The 19,850-nt window shown below is 48.7% G+C and overlaps 1 protein-coding gene across 1 annotated transcript in view; it reads left to right on the plus strand.

Moving 5' to 3' along the window:
• Nucleotides 1-19,606, plus strand: part of MAP2K1 (mitogen-activated protein kinase kinase 1) — a 79,535-nt gene extending 59,929 nt beyond the window's left edge. The window contains exons 6-11 of the mRNA XM_082853905.1: nucleotides 10,242-10,366; nucleotides 13,089-13,290; nucleotides 14,551-14,615; nucleotides 17,278-17,339; nucleotides 17,743-17,788; nucleotides 18,442-19,606. Of these exons, the coding sequence (XP_082710031.1) occupies nucleotides 10,242-10,366; nucleotides 13,089-13,290; nucleotides 14,551-14,615; nucleotides 17,278-17,339; nucleotides 17,743-17,788; nucleotides 18,442-18,555 (614 nt within the window). The 3' untranslated portion in view covers nucleotides 18,556-19,606. The remainder of the gene's footprint in view (nucleotides 1-10,241; nucleotides 10,367-13,088; nucleotides 13,291-14,550; nucleotides 14,616-17,277; nucleotides 17,340-17,742; nucleotides 17,789-18,441) is intronic.
• Nucleotides 19,607-19,850: the final 244 nt, after the last annotated feature.

Below are 19,850 nucleotides of genomic sequence, written 5' to 3' on the forward strand. Positions count from 1 at the left end.
AGACTAGCAAGAGTGAATGATTCAGAGACTATTGGGGAACAGCATGGATCCTCTTGGCACTGACGGGGTGGGGTGGGGGCTTGGGGAGGGCCCACATAGGTAGGAACCCCACCCAGCAGGACCTGATTCTCTCTGTTGCTTGTGTTTTTTCTCAAACAAATGTTAGCTCTTATTTTTCCCCCAGGCTTCAGAGACATTGAACTCTACATGCTGTGTATCTCATATGTAGTTCCTCTTATTTACTGAGCCCTTAGTACCTACCATCAAGTAGGACTTACTGTTCCCACCTGACAGCCAAGGAAACAGGCTTCAGGAGGCTCTGTAATTTGGCCTCCTGCAGGGTCACACAGCTCGTGCTGGTAGAGCTAGGATTCAAATCCAGATCTGCCTAACCGCAGAGTTGGTGCTACCATTTCCACACCACACTGTGTACCTACTTAATGTAATTTTTGATGCCAGTTGATGGTAAGGATCAGTGGATGTTAGGGTTCTTGGTTGTTGGTGAACACGAATTAGCTCAAACAATAAAAGAGGTTTTTTGTTTTTTGGCTTAGCTCACCAAGCCTCAGGGAGAATAAGAATGCAGCCTGGCCTTAGGGAAAATTGGGTCCAAGCACTCAAATGCCATTAGCTGCTATACTTCAATTATGGTGTGCAGTCGGTTCTCTATACCTGCATCCTTGGATTCAACCAACCTGCAGATCGAAAATATTTGGGAAAAAATAATTCCAGAAAGTTCCAAAAGGCAAAACTTCATTTACATAGCATTTACTTTGTATTTATAACTATTTACATTGTATTGGGTATTGTAAGTAATATAGAGATGGTTTAAAGCATTCAAGAGGACGTGCATAGGTTATGTGCAAGTGCTGCATCATTTTATATAAGGAATTTGAGCATCTGCAGATTTCGGCATCCCCGGTGGTGGGCGGGGGTGGGGGGGAATGTCCTGAAACCTGCTAATTCTCTCTCATTTGTTTCTCTTCTGATGTTGGCTTTATTCTCTCAGGCCAGCCATCTCTACCACATGGGAACCACTGCCTCTGGCTTTAGTCTCATTATCAGGGAGGCAAGATCTTTTCCCAGCTTCTGTTAGAAAATCCTAAGGAAGGGCTCTAATTGGACTAATACTGGTCACATACCCAGACCCGCCAGATCACCATGCCAGGGGATGGGGGAATTGGGAGTGGCCCAGCCTGCGTCAGGGGACAGGGTTCCGATTGTCACGCTCCACCTGGAGCAGCTGGTTGGAGTCAGGGAGGAGCACTTCTCCCAGTTAGTGTATGTGGTGGGGAGGGTCCTTCTCAGTAGGTTACACAGGATGTTCCCGCTCCACTTAGCTTACATTTGTCCTTACCTGGCAAGAGCGAATGACTTCCTAGGCATTTCCTTTAGGGCCTGTCTCAAGCTAAGCTAGGAACGACTGGTGAGTGACCTTGACTTCACGGGTGAATCATGCTGACCCTGACCCAGGCACAAATGGCAATGCCTTACTTTGGTGCAGCTTGGGTCACCATAACTATGGTGATATTATTAGAAATTCTCTCCTACTTTTCCATTTAAAAATGAACAGATCTCCGACCTACCTCTACCGTTCCTTTTTCCATCTTTTTTTTAAAATTTCCTCTCCTCCTGCTGAGCAAAATTAGCTTTCAGCAGGTCAGAGCAGGTTTTTAGCTAATGTCTCTTTCTTGAAGTACAGATGACAAGCATCCGAGTTAGCCAGTGCTGTTTTTCTGCCCACAGGTGGTTGATTGGCTTTGTGATAGACTGACTATCTGCTTGTCTCCTGAAGTCACCCACATAGTCTAGTCTAGAAGGGGAAGTGTACTGCTCTAAGGCATGTTCTTTTAATGGGAAGGTTACTCTGTGGTCTTTGGCAAGTGGCTTCTACTTGAGCCTTAATTTCCATATCTATAATATAGGGCTGCTCTGCCATGCATTAGTATGGGTTCATTAGAAATGAGAGATCAGGGAATCCAGGATCCATAAACTCTTGCCTTTACTGCCCCCTTTTCCCTTTTCTTTTTCTTTTTTTTTTTTTTTTTTTGCGGTAAGCGGGCCTCTCACCGCTGCAGCCCCTCCCGTTGCAGAGCGCAGGCCCAGCGGCCATGGCCCACGGGTCCAGCCGCTCTGCGGCACGTGGGATCCTCCTGGACCAGGGCACGAACCTGTGTCCCCTGCATCGGCAGGCGGACTCCCAACCACTGCGCCACCAGGGAAGCCCCCCTTTTCTTTTTCTCTCTCCCTTCTCTCCCTCTCCCTTTATTGTAACCCCTATACCTTTTGCTGTAGCTGTTGTTACTACCTGATTTCAAATTTGTGCTGATGAAAACCAAATCCTGAACTCTTGCAACATCATCTCTTGTTTAATCGTCAGCATTTGTGTGCCTTTTGGGTCAGGGATGAGCACTGCATTTGCAGACAGGGGTGCACAAAGGTAGAAAATGAAAGCATTTCAAAACTAATGAATCAGGGACTTCCTTGGTGGCACAGTGGTTAAGAATCCGCCTGCCAATGCAGGGGACACGGGTTCGATCCCTGGTCCGGGAAGATCCCCCATGTCTCGGAGCAGCTAAGCCTGTGCACCACAACTACTGAGCCTGTGCTCTAGAGCCCGTGAGCCACAACTACTGAGCCCACATGCCACAACTGCTGAAGCCTGTGTACCCTAGAGCCCACGCACCGCAACAAGAGAAGCCACCGCAATGAGAAGCCCGCGCACCGCAACACAGACCAGCCCCCACTCGCCACAACTAGAGAAAGCCCACACGCAGCAACAAAGACCCCAACGCAGCCAAAAATAAAAAATTAAAAAGAAAGAACAAAAAAAACCTACTGAATCTTGGGAGGGAAGCAGAAATTGAAATGCAGTTGCTGGACGTGGTTGCAAAACTCTTGAAAGTGGAGAGATAAAAATAGCTGCTTGTTAGGACCTGGCACACGTGCTCCGAAGGCTCACTGTTTGAACTCACTTGTTAATCAGGAGGTGGGAAACAGCCTCTAGTTCCTGCTGTCAGCACGTCTCTTGCAGTTAAACTTGTCAAGGAGGAGGATAATGAGCTGGAGCTGAGAAGGAAGCGCTTTGCTCACTAAACTGGAGCTCAGAATTATTTTCTCTCACAACCAGATTTTAAGGATTTCAGCCTACCCCACGTCAGCTCCTATTCCCAGATAAAGCTTGTTTCATTGGTAATGTGAGTGACCCCCCCCCCCGCCTGCTTCCCAACCACAACTTTTTAAAAAATTGAGATACAGTTGACATATAACATTGTATTAGTTTCAGATATAGAACATAATGGTTTGATATACGTGTATTTGTGAAGTGATTGGCCACAAGAAGTCTAGTTAACATCCATCACCTTACATAGTTACAATTTTTTTCTTGTGATGAGAACTTTTAAGATATACTCTCTTAGCACCTTTCAAATATACAATACAGTATTGTTAACTGTAGTCACCATGCTGTGCATTGCGTCTCTAGGGCTTATTCATCTTATAACTGGAGGTTTGTGCCTTGTGACCACCTTCACCCACAACTTAGTAATGGCTTTTCTGAAACTTTGGAGTACAACCCACTGTGGTTTGCCATTTGCTCTGTTGTTTAGACCCAGATTAGCTAGCCTCTGGATAAACAATCTATGGCTTCTACTGTGGCCTCTGCCATTACCTTACTTTGTAACTTTGACAGATAACTCCCAGACTCTGGGCCTCAGTGTTTCTCGTCTGTGCGCAGGGGTTAATAATGCTTACTTCACACCATTGTTGTGAGGATTAAAGAAGACAGTATATTTAAAAGGCCTGGCATAGTAGGTGCTCAGTGAACCAGAGCTGTTGTGGTATGTTCCGAGGTTGGCTGGCTTCTAATTTGTTGAGTTCTGTCTCCCCTGGTGGTGGCAGCCTGGACAGGGGCAGGGACCTGTCCTTTTTACTCATAGCTCAGTGCAGGCACTTTACTAGTGTTTATAGAATAAACAGGTGACCCCACTGAGTTCTTTAATCCAAAGAGGAGTAGAAAATGCTTAGAAGTCGGGGCTTCCCTGGTGGCTCAGTGGTTAAGAATCCGCCTGCCAGTGCAGAGGACATGGGTTCGAGCCCTGGTCCGGGAAGATCCCACATGCCGCAGAGCAACTAAGCCCGTGTGCCACTACTGAGCCTGCGCTCTAGAGCCCGTGAGCCACAACTACTGAAGCCCACGCGCCTGGAGCCCGTGCTCCGCAACAAGAGAAGCCACCGCAATGAGAAGCCCGTGCACTGCGACAAAGAGCAGTCCCCGCTCACCCCAACTAGAGAAAGCCCACGCGCAGCAACAAAGACCCAACGCAGCCAAAAATAAATAAATAAATAAATTTAAAAAAGAAAGAAAATGCTCAGACGTCAAGTTAATATCATGTGCTCATGGGGGAAATATCAGGAGGCTTTGAATAGTAGTTATTTCTGGTGTAGAAAATATCAGAAAAGAAAATACTTTCTTCCACTTAGTTTTTTCATAACACCTCCTTAATCATTTTTGAAGAAGGAGGGTTTATCCATCTTCATTGCTGCAGAGCCGGGGCAGGATCTGGGTCTCAGACCTTAGCATCTTGTAGGTTTCCTAGGGAAGCTTGTCAGCCTGGGAGCTCAGAGAGCCGTGGGTGCTTGCTGCGGAATACAGAGTGTCCCACCACACGCTGGGGCTCCTCCCAGCCTCACTCTCCTAGTATTGGAGGGTCAGAAAGAGGACCCAAGGCCTGAAGAGGCCTCGGGGAGTAGAGAGGGCTTGCGCCTGTGATGTGAACAATGTTTGAGGTTGCTGCTAGGGAAGATGTGGCAGGAAAAGCCCGATTAAACCTCCCAGGGCTCCAAAGCAGGGCAGTATTCCATACTGGGAAGGGCACTCAAAAGAACCAGGCGCCTGGATGTAGAGGTGAACGGGTGGGTGGGAAAGGAGGAGGTTTTAGGGATGGGGACCAGCACAGAGAGGCAGGCGAGCCCCAGCCTGGGGAAGGTGGACACGGAGACGTGCTGCAGCAAGAAGTTGCAGAAGTGAGCAGGACAGCGGGCTTGGAAGGGCAGGCCGAGGGGCCTGGACTGTACTGCGAGGCAGGCTCTGTGCGGGGGGCTGTCCCACGGGAGGAGTGCCGGTCACTGTGCAAGACAGGCTGGGGGAGGAGTTGCTGGGCATGGGAGCAGAGGAAGGAGAGGCGGTGACTGTGGGAAGCAAATGCAGGAGGCTGACAGTTGGAGGAAACAATCTCTCTGGCCTTATCTGACCTCTTTTCTGCCCGTAGAGAAGAGCCCGACTTGGCCGGGGCTGCCGGGAAGGAGCATGTCCTGGCCTGGCTGCTCTGGCCACACGCTCTGGAGTGGAGTGCCCAGGTCTCCAAGCAACTTCTTGTCAGGCCTTCAGGGTCACCAGGAGGGGCCCTGTGTGTGCATCTGTCTTCCAGGATGGATGTGGTCCAAGCAGGGAGACCCCCCCTAAGGGTTTCCCTCTGCTCCACTCTGGCCCCCACCCGCATGGATCTCTGCAGCCTCCCAGGCAGCGAAGTTCCCTGGGGCAGGTGGCGGAAGCAGGAGCCACAGCCAGGGAGGGAGGAAAGTGGCGTTATATAAGTCTGCAAAAAAGGAGGCTGGCTTGCCATGTGACTAGAAATCAGATACAAGGACAGTCACAGAGGCAGTGCAGCCGCTCCGGAACAGCAGTTGTGGCCTGGAGAGTGGTGTCTGAGCAGCAGTGGGGAGTGAGGGAGTGGGTGTCTGGTGCTGTGAACTGCCTGTCTTAGAGGGCAACCCGTGAAAGAATCATTTTTTGTGATCCTGTAACGTGTGTGCTATTTAAATGCCCACAGTTCATTCAATTGATCCTGGTCTCCATCTGGTGAGGTTGCGAGAGCTGGGATTGTTATCACTGCTTTACTGATACGCCGACCACAGACTACAGAAGTGAAGGGACTTGCTGAAGGCTGCACGTAGAGCAGGCGGCAGCGCCAGGATTTGAATACAGGTCCCCTGTCTCTGTAGCCAGTGCCACTCTTTTGCTTTATAACAAGGCCTAGCAGGTCAGTTCTAAATTGGCCATGGGAACATTGGAAGGTGAGGGAGCTCAGGGCTTCGTGGTCCAGTTGCAGGAAGGAAAGGCTGGGACGTTCTTCAGTGGAGGGAGGGACTCATGTTGGGGCGCCTCCCTGTGCCCAGCTCTCCTGGCTCCGGCCTGTTACTCAGCCTCACTTCGCACACACTGAACACCGGCCCCCAGGGTCAGGCATCTGTCCTCTGTTGGAGAAGGGTCTCGGTGCTGTGGAGACGAGGACCAGGGGCTCCTCGGCAGGAAGTGTTTGTCGGGGCCGGTCCTAATCCCAGGCTTGGGAAGAAAAAAGGAAAAGTTGGTTCCTGAGCCCCTGAAGTTTATAACCTCCACGTGTGTTTGAAATAATTCTCCAGGATGCCGAACGGTTCACCGCGTGACTTCCCCCAGGTCAGTGCTCCAGGGCCGTCCCTGCACACAGGCCTTCCCTCATCTCCCTGTCGCAGCAGCAGCCCCCTCACTGTCTGGGCTCTTACCAGGTTTTGTTACTATTTTCTTCATGGACTTGAGACCACCTGACGCTGCACATTGGTTTGTTGGTTTGCTTAGTCTGTCTCCTCACACTAAAGTGTAAGCTTTGTGACAGTGGGAACTGGGTTAGTTTGCTGGCTGTTGTGTCCCAGGTACATGCGTGGTGCCGGCATGTGGCAGAAGCTCAGTGGACACGGGAATGAGTGATGTGGCAGCAGGGAGGGTGGGGAGAGGACAGGTCCAGGCATCACAAGGTCTGAGTTCTGGTTCCTGCTCTATCCAGTTTTTGCTGTGTGACCTCAGACAAGTTCCTGGATCCCTTTGGGCTGTAGGCTTTTCGTCTCCACCATGAAGGGGAGGAACCAGATGCCCTGTAAGGCTCTTTCTGATGCCTGTGTTCTGAGAGTCTCTATATGAGAGACACGGGAGGTTGCTAAGGGGTTTGGAAAGATCTCGCATCCTGTGCTGTCGTGTCTTGTGACACGTTGAGGGCTGGGTCTTAGAAAGACAGTACCCATGGTGCTGAGTGTGTGCATGTGTACATGGTGAGTTTATCTCCATTCATTCACAGGCATTTTGGAGCACCTCCTATGTACCAGGTATCGTCCTAGCTCTGCAGTTACAGGGGCGAGGCAGATAGCCAACATCCCTGCCCTGGTGGAGCCTGTGGTGGGTGGAGAGAGGCTAGAGCTGGCTGGGGCCTGTGGTTAGGACCTGACCCAGGCTGGGGATGATGAGGGGCTGGGTGGAGGTAGGCAGGTGAAGGACTTACTGGGATATGAGAGGGTGATTTTTTTTTTTTCAGTTTACGCTTGGAAAGATACTTAAATGGATCTGTTAGAATCTGTTTAAGGATAAATAAACACATTCATATGCGTATTGAAGGGGAAAATAATAAAATGTTAATAGTGGCTCTGGTAGGTTGGAATTATGGGGGTTTCATTTTTTTCCTCTGGTTCTCCAGATGTCCTATATAGTGTCTGCATTACTTCCGTCAAAGATTCCCTGGCAGGGTTACGATTTTGCTCCTGGGTTTGGCCTGCTCTTGAGCCGGCCTCATTGTTTGCTTTGCTGATGTCTGTCCACAAAGCCCTGGGGACCTTTACCAAGTCTCAGTAAGTGAGAATTCTTGGCTCTGCTCTGCCTGCTTCACGGGGCAGTTGTTTGAATCAGAGGAGATGGTAGAAGAAAAACATTTGGAAATTCACCTCTTGGCAAAGGGAAGAGCCAGTGGACCAATATTGGTGATGGGAGCCAGGGCGGGCCGCGGGGATGGTCCGAGTGCAGGGAAGGGGAATGGGGCTGGTGCTGGGGGCACTGCCTTCACCCTGAGGAGCAGCTTTCAGGCCTCCCTAGTTCTCTGGCCTTGGTAGCAAGAGACTCTCCCTGACTAACAGGTAGATGCAGTTGAGCAGGCTGTTAGGGATGTGACTTCAGTGAAAGAGAATCAAAAGCTGGCTCCCAGCCCCTGGCACACACATTTATAAAACCCACATGCTCTGTGCATGAGGTCAATAATAGGAGCTCCGCCACCACAGCAACACACAGCTCTAACCACCACCAGCCCCTCCCATCAGGAAGCTTGCACAGGCCTCTTGGATAGCCTCATCCACCAAAGGGCATACAGAAGAGGCAAGAAGGTCTACAATCCTGCAGCCTGTGGAATGAAAACCACATTCACAGAAAGATAAACAAAAAGAAAATGCGGAGGAGTATGTACCGGATGAAGTCACAAGATGGAACCCCAGAGGGACAACTGAATGAAGTGGAGATAGGCAACCTTCCAAGAAAGAATTCAGAATAATGATGGTGAAGATGATCCGGGACCTCGGAAAGAAATGGAGGCGGGGATCCAGAAGATGCAAGAAATGATTGGCGAGGACCTGGGGGAATTAAAGAACAAACAGACAGAGATGAACAATGCAGTGACTGGAATGAAAAATACACTGGAGGGAATCAATAGCAGAATAACTGAGTCAGAAAAATGGATGGGTGACCTGGAAGACAGAATGGTGGAATTCACTGCCATGGAACAGAATAAAGAAAAAGGAAAGGAGAGAAGTGAAGACAGCCTAAGAGACATCTGGGACAACATTAAGCGCACCAACATTTGCATTATAGGGGTCCCAGAAGGAGAAGAGAGAGAGAGAGAGGGGACCCGAGAAAATATTTGAAGAGATTATAGTTGAAAATTTCCCTCACATGGGAAAGGAAATAGCCACCCAAGTCCAGAAAGTGCAGAGAGTCCCAGGCAGGATAATCCCAAGGAGAAACACACAGAGACACACAGTAATCAAACGGACAAAAATTTAAGACAAAGAGATTATTGAAAGCAGCGAGGGAAAAGCGACAAATGCCATATAAGGGAACTCACATAAGGTTAACAGCTGATTTCTCAGCAGAAACTCTACAAGCCAGAAGGGAGTGGCACAATATATTTAAATTGAAGAAAGGGAAAAACCTACAGCCAAGGTTACTCTACCCAGCAAGGATCTCATTCAGGTTCGACAGAAAAATCAAAAGCTTTACAGACAAGCAAAAGCTAAGAGGATTCAGCACCACCAAATCATCTCTACAGCAAATGCTAAAGGAACTTCTCTATGTGGGAAACACAGGAGAATAAAAGGACCTGCAAAAACAAACTCAAAACAATTAAGAAAGTGGTAACATGAACATACATAATGATAATTACCTTAAATATGAATGGATTAAATGCTCCAACGCAGAGACACAGGCTCACTGAATGGAAACAAAAAAAAAAGACCCATATATATGCTGTCTACAAGAGACCCACTTCAGACCTAGGGACACATACAGACTGAAAGTGAGGGGATGGAAGAAGATATTCCATGCAAATGGAAATCAAAAGAAAGCTAGAGTAGCAATACTCATATCAGATAAAATAGAATCTAAAATAAAGAATGTTACAAGAGACAAGGAAGAACACTACATAATGATCACGGGATCAATCCAAGAGGAAGATATAACAATTATAAATATATATGCACCCAAGATAGGAGCCCCTCAATACATAAGGCAACTGCTAACAGCTATAAAAGAGGAAATCGACAATAACACAATAATAGTGGGGGACTTTAACACCTCACTTACACAAATGGACAGGTCATCCAGACAGAAAATTAATAAGGAAACACAAGCTTTAAATGACACAGTTGACCAGATAGATTTAAGTGATATTTATAGGACATTCCACAAAAAAATAAATAATAGGAGTTCCTGCCTCCATCCCATCCTCCTTTAGTCTTTGGTCTGTAGCCTCAGCAAGCATCCAGGTCTTATTATGTCTTCCTACCTTATGATCCGGCGGCAGATATTGTGTCTTGCCAACAGGGGCAGTTGAAACAACAGAGCTTGAAATCTTGATCATTCATGGTAACTGACTCCTTCCTGTGGGTCATCTGGCGCAGTCTGGATTCTCAAAGAGTGGAAAACACTGGCTTTTTGTCCCGCTTCTACAGCAGCTTGTCATTCCTCTGCTGACAGCCCTTCCTCGAACCCTGAACGAAGGGCAGTAAGGGGCCTTGGTGTCCAGTGCTCCTAAGCCAGGGGCTGGCTCTGTGATGGGGGCTGGGGTGTGTCGTGGCATTCGTGGTCAGGGCTGGTCTGTCTGGGGAGTGCTGACCTTCCCCTTCCCAACCTACCTGTGTCAGTTCTCTACTTGTCTGTTTTCTTTTCCCTACAGATGTCAAGCCTTCCAACATCCTAGTGAACTCCCGTGGGGAGATCAAGCTCTGTGACTTTGGGGTCAGCGGGCAGCTCATCGACTCCATGGCCAACTCCTTCGTGGGCACAAGGTCCTACATGTCGGTATGAGCACCTCGTTCCATTTTTCCAGCTTCTTATCTGATCAGGAATAGAAGCCAAGTGGGTGCCTTCCCCTACGGAGCCAGACCCTTGTGCTTGGGTGATGGGGGTGGGTGAGAAAGAACGAGGGATGAGGCATTGTGGTCCCCTCCCAGAGGAGATCAAAGTCTGATGGGGAGATGGTCTTGGCCTTTCACAGGCCTTGGAGCATGGTTGGGGCCCTGGGGCCCTGACTCAGTGGAAGAGATAGTAGGATCACAGCTTCAGCTCTCACTGGCACTTGGATGTTTCCCAGAGCTTGGCTTCCATTCTGAAGACATTGAGCTCCAGCTACCCTCAGGACCTCTGCCTGATCGTCTTCAGACGCTCAGACTGACATGCCCAGACATGCCCCCACCCCACATTGCCCCACCATTTCCTTTAGCAGTAAATGGCATCACTGTTTCCTTAGTTTTTCAAGGTAGAAACCTGAGCATCAGCCTTTAACCTCTCTTCCCAGCTCCCCATCCTTTTAGCATCTAGCAACCCCCAACTCCTGTGAGTCTATTCAGAATTGTCTCCCCAGTCCAGCCTCTTCTCTCCCTCCTCACTGCATGTCTCCCAGTTACCTGCCCATCTCTCACCACAGCACACCTACCTGGTGTTTCCTGCTTCTAGCCCTGCTGGCTTCCACCAAGCCCAGGAGTGACATTGGCATGTTCTTTTGCTTCCCCCATACAACCAGCTCCCTGGGGGGCAGGGATAGGGCCAGAGGTGTCTCTGTTGTCCCAAGGGTCTGGCTTGGCTCCTGGCACGCTGTAGATGTTCAGGGAATTCTTGGCAAGTGAGTGAATGTTTGGTTGACTGAATGGGTGAGTAAATGGCTAACATGCTCGTGAGTACGATTCAGAAAGGGGAAATGTGGCTCTGGGTGAGTGCTGGCCAGGGCAGAGTAGAGGAGCATTAGCTGGAGTGAGTGGGAGGCCTTCGCGGAGGTGGAAGGAGGGGCCGACACGGGGGCTCAGGGCATCTTAGCGCGTTGTGTTTTCTGTACACTCTTCAAGGACTTTCACATCCTGGAGTGGTGATCCTCTGATCTATATGGTTGTCCCATGAAGTAAAGATGAGTGTACCCATTTTAGAGACGAGGAAACGTAGACTCAGGGAGGTGAAGTGACCTGCCCACTTCACCTTGCAGAGCTGGCGTTGAAAGCCAGGCTTCCTTGCCGGTCAGTCCCCCTTCGCACTGCAGGCTCTCACTTCACCTTGCAGAGCCGGCGTTGAAAGCCGGGCTTCCTTGCCGGTCAGTCCCCCTCTGCACTGCAGGCTCTCACTTGCCTCTTAGGTAGGATTCGGCAGCTGCTCCTGGCCGCCCTGTGTGGAAGGTCCTGCTCACACCCTCATTCCTTCTTGTCTGTCCCCCGCCCACACTGGCTCCAGCCACTGGTAACATGACTTACCTGGTGCTGACCCACATCGCCACCCCCTCCATTCCAGTGGATAAAGGCATGAAGCCCATCAGCTCTTCAGCTTCTTCCATAAATGTCTAAAAACTGAGCAGCTAGCACCCTGGGCTACTCAGCTGCCATCTATCGAGTTCAAAATCGATGAACAGGCCCTGGAACTTACATTGATCCAGGGTTTAGTGGTTTGGGTTTTTGTGGTTACATGGTCAGTTCCAAAATAGTTCAGTGTTGGGGTTAGTGAAAAATCCTATGGGTGAAATGAATTTGATGTCTAAATAAGTGCATGACGGTCAGAATAAAGATTTTTTTTTTTTGGTAGGGTTCTTGAAATACATGTACTATTTCAATTAATGCTCAGTAAAAGTAATGCTTTGTATAGCACTATATATAATATTTCTTTCTCTTTGACTATTCTCACCAATAACAACTCATATTTGCATAACATTTTGCAACATCTAACATACATTTTCATTTGATTTGACCTTTCCAGTGCCCTAGTTAGTAGAGCAGGTATTTTGTTATGTTGTTACTATCATCATTAGCCCCATTTTGTTATGTTGTTAGTCCCATTTCATTAGCCCGAGGAAACTGAGGCTCAGGATCACCTAGCTTGTAAGTCCCAGACTTGGGACTTGAACCCAGATCCTTTGCCTTTTCTACTCTTCGATGTTGCCCAAGAACAGTGAGTTAGTGGCAAAGCTGGTCTTAGAACTCAGCTTTCCTTACTCTCAAGGCCAGTGTTCTTTCTACCCACTGATACCTCATTCATGACCCATGTTCCAGAAGCTTCATGTTTTTGGACTCAGGACTCAAGATGAGCCTCTCATGCTGGGCTTTGGATAAGCTGTCCTGCACATGCAAGACAGTGACGAGGATGAGCAAAGCTGGAGCCACAGCTGAAGCTTAGCCAGGGCCCAGCTGGGTAGGATGCTGTTAGTTCAGGGCAGGTTATAGGGGAGATAGGAGTTAGGGGTCAGACCCACGGGAGCCAGGTAGGATTTGGTAGATACAGTATTTGGGGGCAGGTGGGAAGCCAAATTAAAGAGGTTAGTGGAGGTCCTGAAACAGGATGTGAGCTCTGGAGAGGAAGGGGCAGAAGAAGATAAAATGCATCAGTGGACCCAGGGCTGGGACCAAGCAGGGCAGCCCTGCACTCTCTTGCAGTGCAAGCAAGCCTCAAAGGGGCAGGAAGCCCCAGGTATTCATGAGGACTCACCCATCCCTCTTCTGCGTGGGCCAAGCTAGCTCACAGGTGATAAATGTGTCTGTCTCTCCTGCAGCCAGAAAGACTCCAGGGGACTCATTACTCGGTGCAGTCGGACATCTGGAGCATGGGGCTCTCTCTGGTTGAGATGGCGGTCGGGAGGTATCCCATCCCTCCTCCAGATGCCAAGGAGCTGGAGCTGGTGTTTGGGTGCCAGGTGGAGGGAGATGCGGCTGAGACACCGCCCCGGCCAAGGACTCCCGGAAGGCCCCTCAGCTGTGAGTGGCCTGGTGTGGCCCCAGCTTGGCCTGTGGGTGGTCTTTTGCTGTCAGGGGTTTCTGGAGGGCTGATTCTCTGTCTCTGGAGCCAGGCTGGGGCATGGGTCTCCACATGTAGGAAATTATTATTACCAACAACTTCCTACCATTTGTTGAGTGCCCACTGTGTTCCTGGTACTGTGCCTAGTATTTTTTATGTATTGTCCAATTTTAAAAATCATGACTTTGTTTTAGGTAGATTTTTTTAAAAAATTGAGATAAAATTAACATAACATAAAACGCACATTTTAAAATTTACAGTTCAGTGGTTTTTAGTGTATTCCTCCATGTTGTACAACCATCACCACTGTGTAATTCAAGAACATTTCCATCCTCCCAGAAAGGAACCATCTCCATTAGCAATCACTCCCAGCTGCCCCACCCAGACCCCCGGGCAACCACCAGTCTACTTTCTATCTCCATAGATTTGCCTGGCGTTGTCTAATTTTAATAGCAGTCGTGTGTGAGCACTACTCTAATTTCCATTTTAGACGTGAGGAAACTGAGGCACAGAGTGCTTGACTCGCCACATGCATTTATTTGTAAGTGGCCAGGTCTGACTCTGAGGTGGCAAGCACTGTGTAGCACTGCCTGCCTTTCTGAACTGTGAAGGAAACCTGGTATTGGAAGATCCTGGCCCAGCTATCATCTTCTGATGTAGCTCCTGCTAGGACATTCCTGTCTGACCAGGGAGACCTGGTCTTTACCTCCATGAGGCCCACATGGGAGAGGGCACGTATGAAAGGAAAAACAGGAGGGGGCAGGGGTAGCCGATGGCGGGTTGTTGCAGGGGCTGGTGGCTGTGGCCCCGGAGAGCCAAGAGGAAGAGACCCAAGTTCAGGGAAAATGAAAACTGAATAACTCTAAAGGATTTAGTTATTATCTCATTTGCTCCTCTTTCAGTGTAAGGAAGGGGAGAAAGGCGGACATAATTTTTACCCATCTCTACAAAACTCAAAACGAGGCTCAGTGCTCAGCTGATTTACCTAAGGTCACAAAGCTTGGATGCGGCAGAGCCCAGACTCCAACCCTGGTCAGCTGACTCCGTGGCTTTGGCTGGTCCCCTCTGCGTTCAGGCCTTATCTGTGGCTCTTCTGTCTCTCTTTATCATCCACACTCTGTTCTAGTCACTAGGGTCCATGCCCACCCCTAGCCTCATATTGGCAAATAACCTTCTGTTTCTGAGAAGTGTTTTCTTTTCTCTTTTTATAAAATCTGTAGCTTATGGAATGGACAGCCGACCTCCCATGGCAATTTTTGAGTTGTTGGATTACATAGTCAATGAGGTAAGGTACTGCATGGCTTTTGGAATTTATTTGCTCCTCCTAAGAAAAAAACTCACAGTTGATTTGTCTGGGAAACCTCTGAACTGTTCCCACAGTGTGGGCTGCCTGGGCTTCAAGATTTGTGTGTCCTGGTTTGTGCATCATGATCCTGGAATTGGGTGGCTGGATGAGAGGCTGCAGAAGTCCCTTCCCCAGGAACAGCTTCATGCAGCTCTGAGTCCCTCCTCCTCTCTCAGATTCAGGAGCCTCCCCCTGCCCATTTACATTCTCATCCTTCCTTCACCAGGCATTTCCTTTTTTTCACCTAGCATTTCTTGTGCACTTACTATGTGCTAAGCACTGTCGGGTGGCGGTAGGAGTGACATGAGGATCCACAAATGGAAAAACAGTCTCAGGTCTTAAAGACTGTTAGATTGTGTAGGGGAGGCAAGGTAAATGCACGTGTAACTGCAATATATGGTTTTCTCCATATAAAGCAATGAACATAAAAAGTGACAGTGCAGAAAGAGATATGGAAAATATCCACTATTAGTTGTGTGAAAAAAGCAGATTATAAAATAGTATGCATACCATGATTGGTTCTTTAAAGAAATCTATGTACGCATGTATGTGCACATAAAGCCTGGAAAGTAATATGATGTAGTGATTTATCTTGAAGTGATGGAATAACAGGTGATTCAATTGCTGTTGGCTAACTTTAATACAAAGAAGATATATTATTTGTGAAATATATATACCAGTATGTTTAAATGTAAAAAGGATCAAGGAAGGGACTGACAAGTATTCATCAGTTTGGGTTTGGGGGAGCGGGAAGCTAGGGACTAGCACCATGGCTGCTCAGAGGAGGGTGGGGCAGGGCTGGAGGAGCCTGAGGGCAGGACAGGATTTCAGGTGATTAAGGAAGGCCATTGCTCTCGGTGTCTGGAGCAGCATGGGTAGAGGAAGAGAATGGTCTAGCTCTGACCTGTTTGGGAGGCAGCTGGAGGCCTCCCACTCGGCTGAAGTGCATGGTAAAGGGCATCACCCCATTTTCTTCTTCCTTGAGACTAGTGGAGTTTCAGGCATTCTTACTGCTCTCTAAAACCAGACCCCCAAAGGCTCAGATAGGTCCCCTTGTTCATTACAAACTCAGCGGGGAAAATCCTGGCTCACCCCAGCAGTTAAAAAATCACTGTCACTGGTTCACAGCCTACTGGAGAGCTTAGTTCAGCTCTCTTTACTGCCTGGCTGCACAGCTTTATGCTAAGCACTGTGGGACACAGCAAGTTCGGGATCTGATCCAGGCTGCTTAAGGACTCAAGGAAGGCAGAATGTGTTGCATTTGTGTTAGGAAAGCCATCCTCTCGTGCTGGGACCTAAACTGGGTCGTGCTGGGTGGGAGCCACATTAAGGGAAGGGATGGCTGAGGTCAAATCGTTGCCAGTCACCTAGTGTGCACCGATTTCTTAGATATTTTCACATTCATTTTCCTACTGAGTGCTCCAAGCACTGCTCAGGTGGGCCACATTGGTTTTGTTATCCTTTTCATACAGCTAAGGAAACAGGCTCCAAGATGAAAAGCAGCTCAGGCCCGTCCCCCCTAGCGCTCTTCCTTCCTTCCCACCTTCTCCTCTTAGCCCCCATCCTACCTCCCAGGAGGCTGGGCTGCACAGTGGTGACAGGTGGCCTGCACCTCACACTCTGTTGGCACACCGCCTCTCCCTTGCCTGGCCTCTCCCTTGAATAGTCCCTTCGTCCCCCCTCAGCACCGTGGGCCCCAAAAGCTGGCCTTTAGGCCATGACCTGGGATCAGGCTTATTCACCTGCTGTTCTGATAAGGCGTTCAGGGGAAGAGGACTAGGCTGGACTCCTCTGGTAACGTTAGTGTTTGATTTTTAGTCTCCAATCACCTGTTGACTTGGGTTACACATCAGAGCAGTGTCGGGGAGTCAGCTCACAAGGAAGCTGCACAGAACCCCAGTACGGGTCACAAGAAGGGTGGGGGGCTGTGTGGTGCATGAGCAGGGTGTCCCAGGGCCTTGCCCTGTGTGATCTCCACCATGCACCCTGGAAAGACGAGGGCTCCTGCCAGTGTGCTTGCTCTGATACCTGCAAACACCCTGATTCCTGCAGTGAGTGTGTAGGTAACATTCTCCCAGACCCAGCGCTCTGCCAGTTAATGGTTTTTTAACCTTTGTGTGCTCCTTCAGAGCTCAGGAGGGGTAAACATTTTATTATTTAGCCAGCCTTACAGGTGCTGTCCGGGCTGGGCTATGCCTAGTGGTTTGCACACCCCCTAGCTGCTGTTCCTGGTAATTGATGGTTCTGTTTCCCTGCCACACTCCAAGATGTACAGTGGTAGAGCCTCCGAGCTAAAAAGAGCCCCAGGGATTGTTAAGCCCAACCTCCTCGTTTCACAGAAGGGTCATCTGAGGCTCAGAGAGGAACAGTGATTTATTCAGTCACTAGACAAGTGAGTGCTCAGAACACTGACCTGGCCCCAGTTCCGACTGGTTTGAGATTGATGGTTCCAACAGGGTAACCCAGTAGCAGCCATTGGCCTCTCACCCGTGCCTTTCCTTGACTGGATAAGGGCAGCACTGCCCAGAGGTGGGAGTGGGGAAGGGAGAGATGGGTGGAGCAGGACACTGGGCATTTCTTATGTCTTCACATGTACTTGCAGCCTCCTCCAAAATTGCCCAGTGGAGTATTCAGTCTGGAATTTCAAGACTTTGTGAATAAATGGTAAGTCACCTCCTGTTCTCTGAAAGTACTTTGGTTTTGTCAGGCTCCGCATCCATCTTGGAGAGCACAGCTTTGCCTTTTACCCTTTAGCTGCTGCCCTTCATCCAGAGTGCTAGGACGTCGGTGACCTATCTGACTCTAGCAGTGGGCAAAACAGCTGCTGCGCTCAGCACTTACTGTAAAGGGACTGGCATATTGCCTTTTGGCCTTAGTTTAATTCAACAAGCGTTTATTAACCTGCTGTGGGTGTGACACTCTGCTAAGAACAGGAAGGTGGGTAAGGCTTAGGCACTCTTCCTCAGAGCCTATGGGGTGTGGGGAGGACGGGCATGCATGCACATGTAAGTAATCTGAATTAGAACCAGTGCCAAGCAAGAGCTCTCACACTCTTTCTTCCTTTAAGCTTAATAAAAAACCCTGCAGAGAGAGCAGATTTGAAGCAACTCATGGTAAGTCATTTATTTCAGATTCTTACACTGCCACCTGCTTACTCATTTGTTCTCCTCTGTCAGTCATCTATCCAGTATTTCCAGAGCCCATACCCTGCTCTGCCTTGACCACTGTAGTCCAGCTGATCAGGGGCCTGCAGGATACCCAACATATCTCCCCTGTCCTCCTATCAGTTTAATGGAAAAGCCGGGATGACCCTGCAGCCAGAGGGAGTCCAGGGAAAAGGGCCAGCCCACCCCTGCAAGGGGACAGGGCCTTTTTGTAGTACTATCTTAAGATTCAGTACCCTCACCAAGTAACTTTGTCTCCTACATGGTGGTGGTGGTGGTAGGAGGAGGAGTGGGATACTGAATGTCTGAACTCACATGCCATGTAGAGCCTGGTCAGCGTAACATGCGCTTTCAAGTTCATCAGTTCCTTTGCTCCTTTAACAACGCTGCGAGGCACTGCAGGCAGAGCTGCTGTCTCCATTTGAGAGAGAGCGGGCTTGGGGAAGGGGTAAGACCAGCAGAGCCAGGGGGTTGGGCCTGCAACTGGCCAAGGGCAGGCTCCCAGAGCACCTTCCAAATGTAGCACAACCTCCAGACCCAGGATTCTTGAATTTTCCTCCTTGGTTTTTAAATACACTTTCTGTCCATTTCCTCACACACAGGTTCATGCTTTTATCAAGAGATCTGATGCTGAGGAAGTGGATTTTGCAGGTTGGCTCTGCTCCACCATCGGCCTTAACCAGCCCAGCACACCCACCCACGTGGCTGGCATCTAAGCATTGGGGAAGAGCCGAGTCCCCTGCCCAGCAGCATGCCATGTTGCTTCTGGGCCTACTTCCCATGCCTGTCTCTGTTCAGATGTGCATTTTACCTATGACAAAGGATGAAGAACACAGCATGTGCCAAAATTCTACTTGTGTCATTTTCAATATTTTCATCTTTATTCTTATTACTATCGTTATTCCCGAGTGGACTGGCTTTGTGCTTGGGGCTATTTTTGTGTATGCTGATGATCAAAACGTGCAATGTTGAACTACAGTGAAACTTTGGTGACTGTGGGTCGTCCTTCTTACTGAAAACTGCACTGCTCTCCCACACCGTGACTGGCTGGCTGCCTGTGTTTTCGGGATTCTTTGACACTTGGTGGTACTTCATTCTTGCCAGGCTTACCTTCTTTCCAACTGAGTAGGAAGGGGCCTTGTAAGATCCTTCACAGGCAGTGCATGTGAAGCATGCTTTGCTGCTATGAAAATGAGCATCAGAGAGAGTATATCATGTTATTTCATTATGTTTTTGCTTTTGGTGTAGAATTCAGCAGTTTCCATCAAAATCTAGCCAGAGCCCTTCACTGCCATGATAGCTGGGGCTTCACCAGTCTGTCTACTGTGATGATCTGTAGACTTCTGGTTGTATTTCTGTATTTATTTTTAAATATACCCTGTGGGATATTTAGTGCTATGTCTCTTTAAGTTTGGATTAGTGTTTCTAAAATGGTGGAGTTACTCTGAATGTTACAAATGGATCAAGGCATTAACATGTATGAGATTTATCTTTCCCCGAATCCAAGTACTGATGCTATTGTAAACAACAGTGTGTATAGTGCCTAAAAACTGTATGGAAATCCTTTTACCATTTTAATCCAGACGTTTAACAAATCTGATCTCTTATTCTAATAAATATACTATCAATTCAAAGGGTGAAAGATATTTCTGCTTTTGTGGAGGGATTTTCAATATCTGTAGTGCTAAGAAATCAAGGCATTTAGCAGCCACACATTACTGAGAGGGAAAAGGCAAAGACAGGAAGGAGGCTGGAAGGCGGAAATACCACACTGAGGACAAGTTCAGTGCTTTGGACTAATGCGGCTTCCTGTAATTCTAATCTTTGGACTTTGTCCAGTTCTTCTCAGCAAGCACCCTTATCTTTCAACCACTTTTCCTGTGGACCTGTGAAAAGATGCCACTGATTCCTTCCGTCTTTTTATACAAGGGAAAAACAGTAGGTGGGGGTAGGATTGGGGGGCGGCCGGTGCCTGACTGGCACTGGAGCCTCCACCCGGGACTGTGCCATG

This window comes from Leucopleurus acutus (assembly GCF_964270905.1).
Source record: "Leucopleurus acutus genome assembly, chromosome: 1".
Classification (NCBI taxonomy): domain Eukaryota; kingdom Metazoa; phylum Chordata; class Mammalia; order Artiodactyla; family Delphinidae; genus Leucopleurus; species Leucopleurus acutus.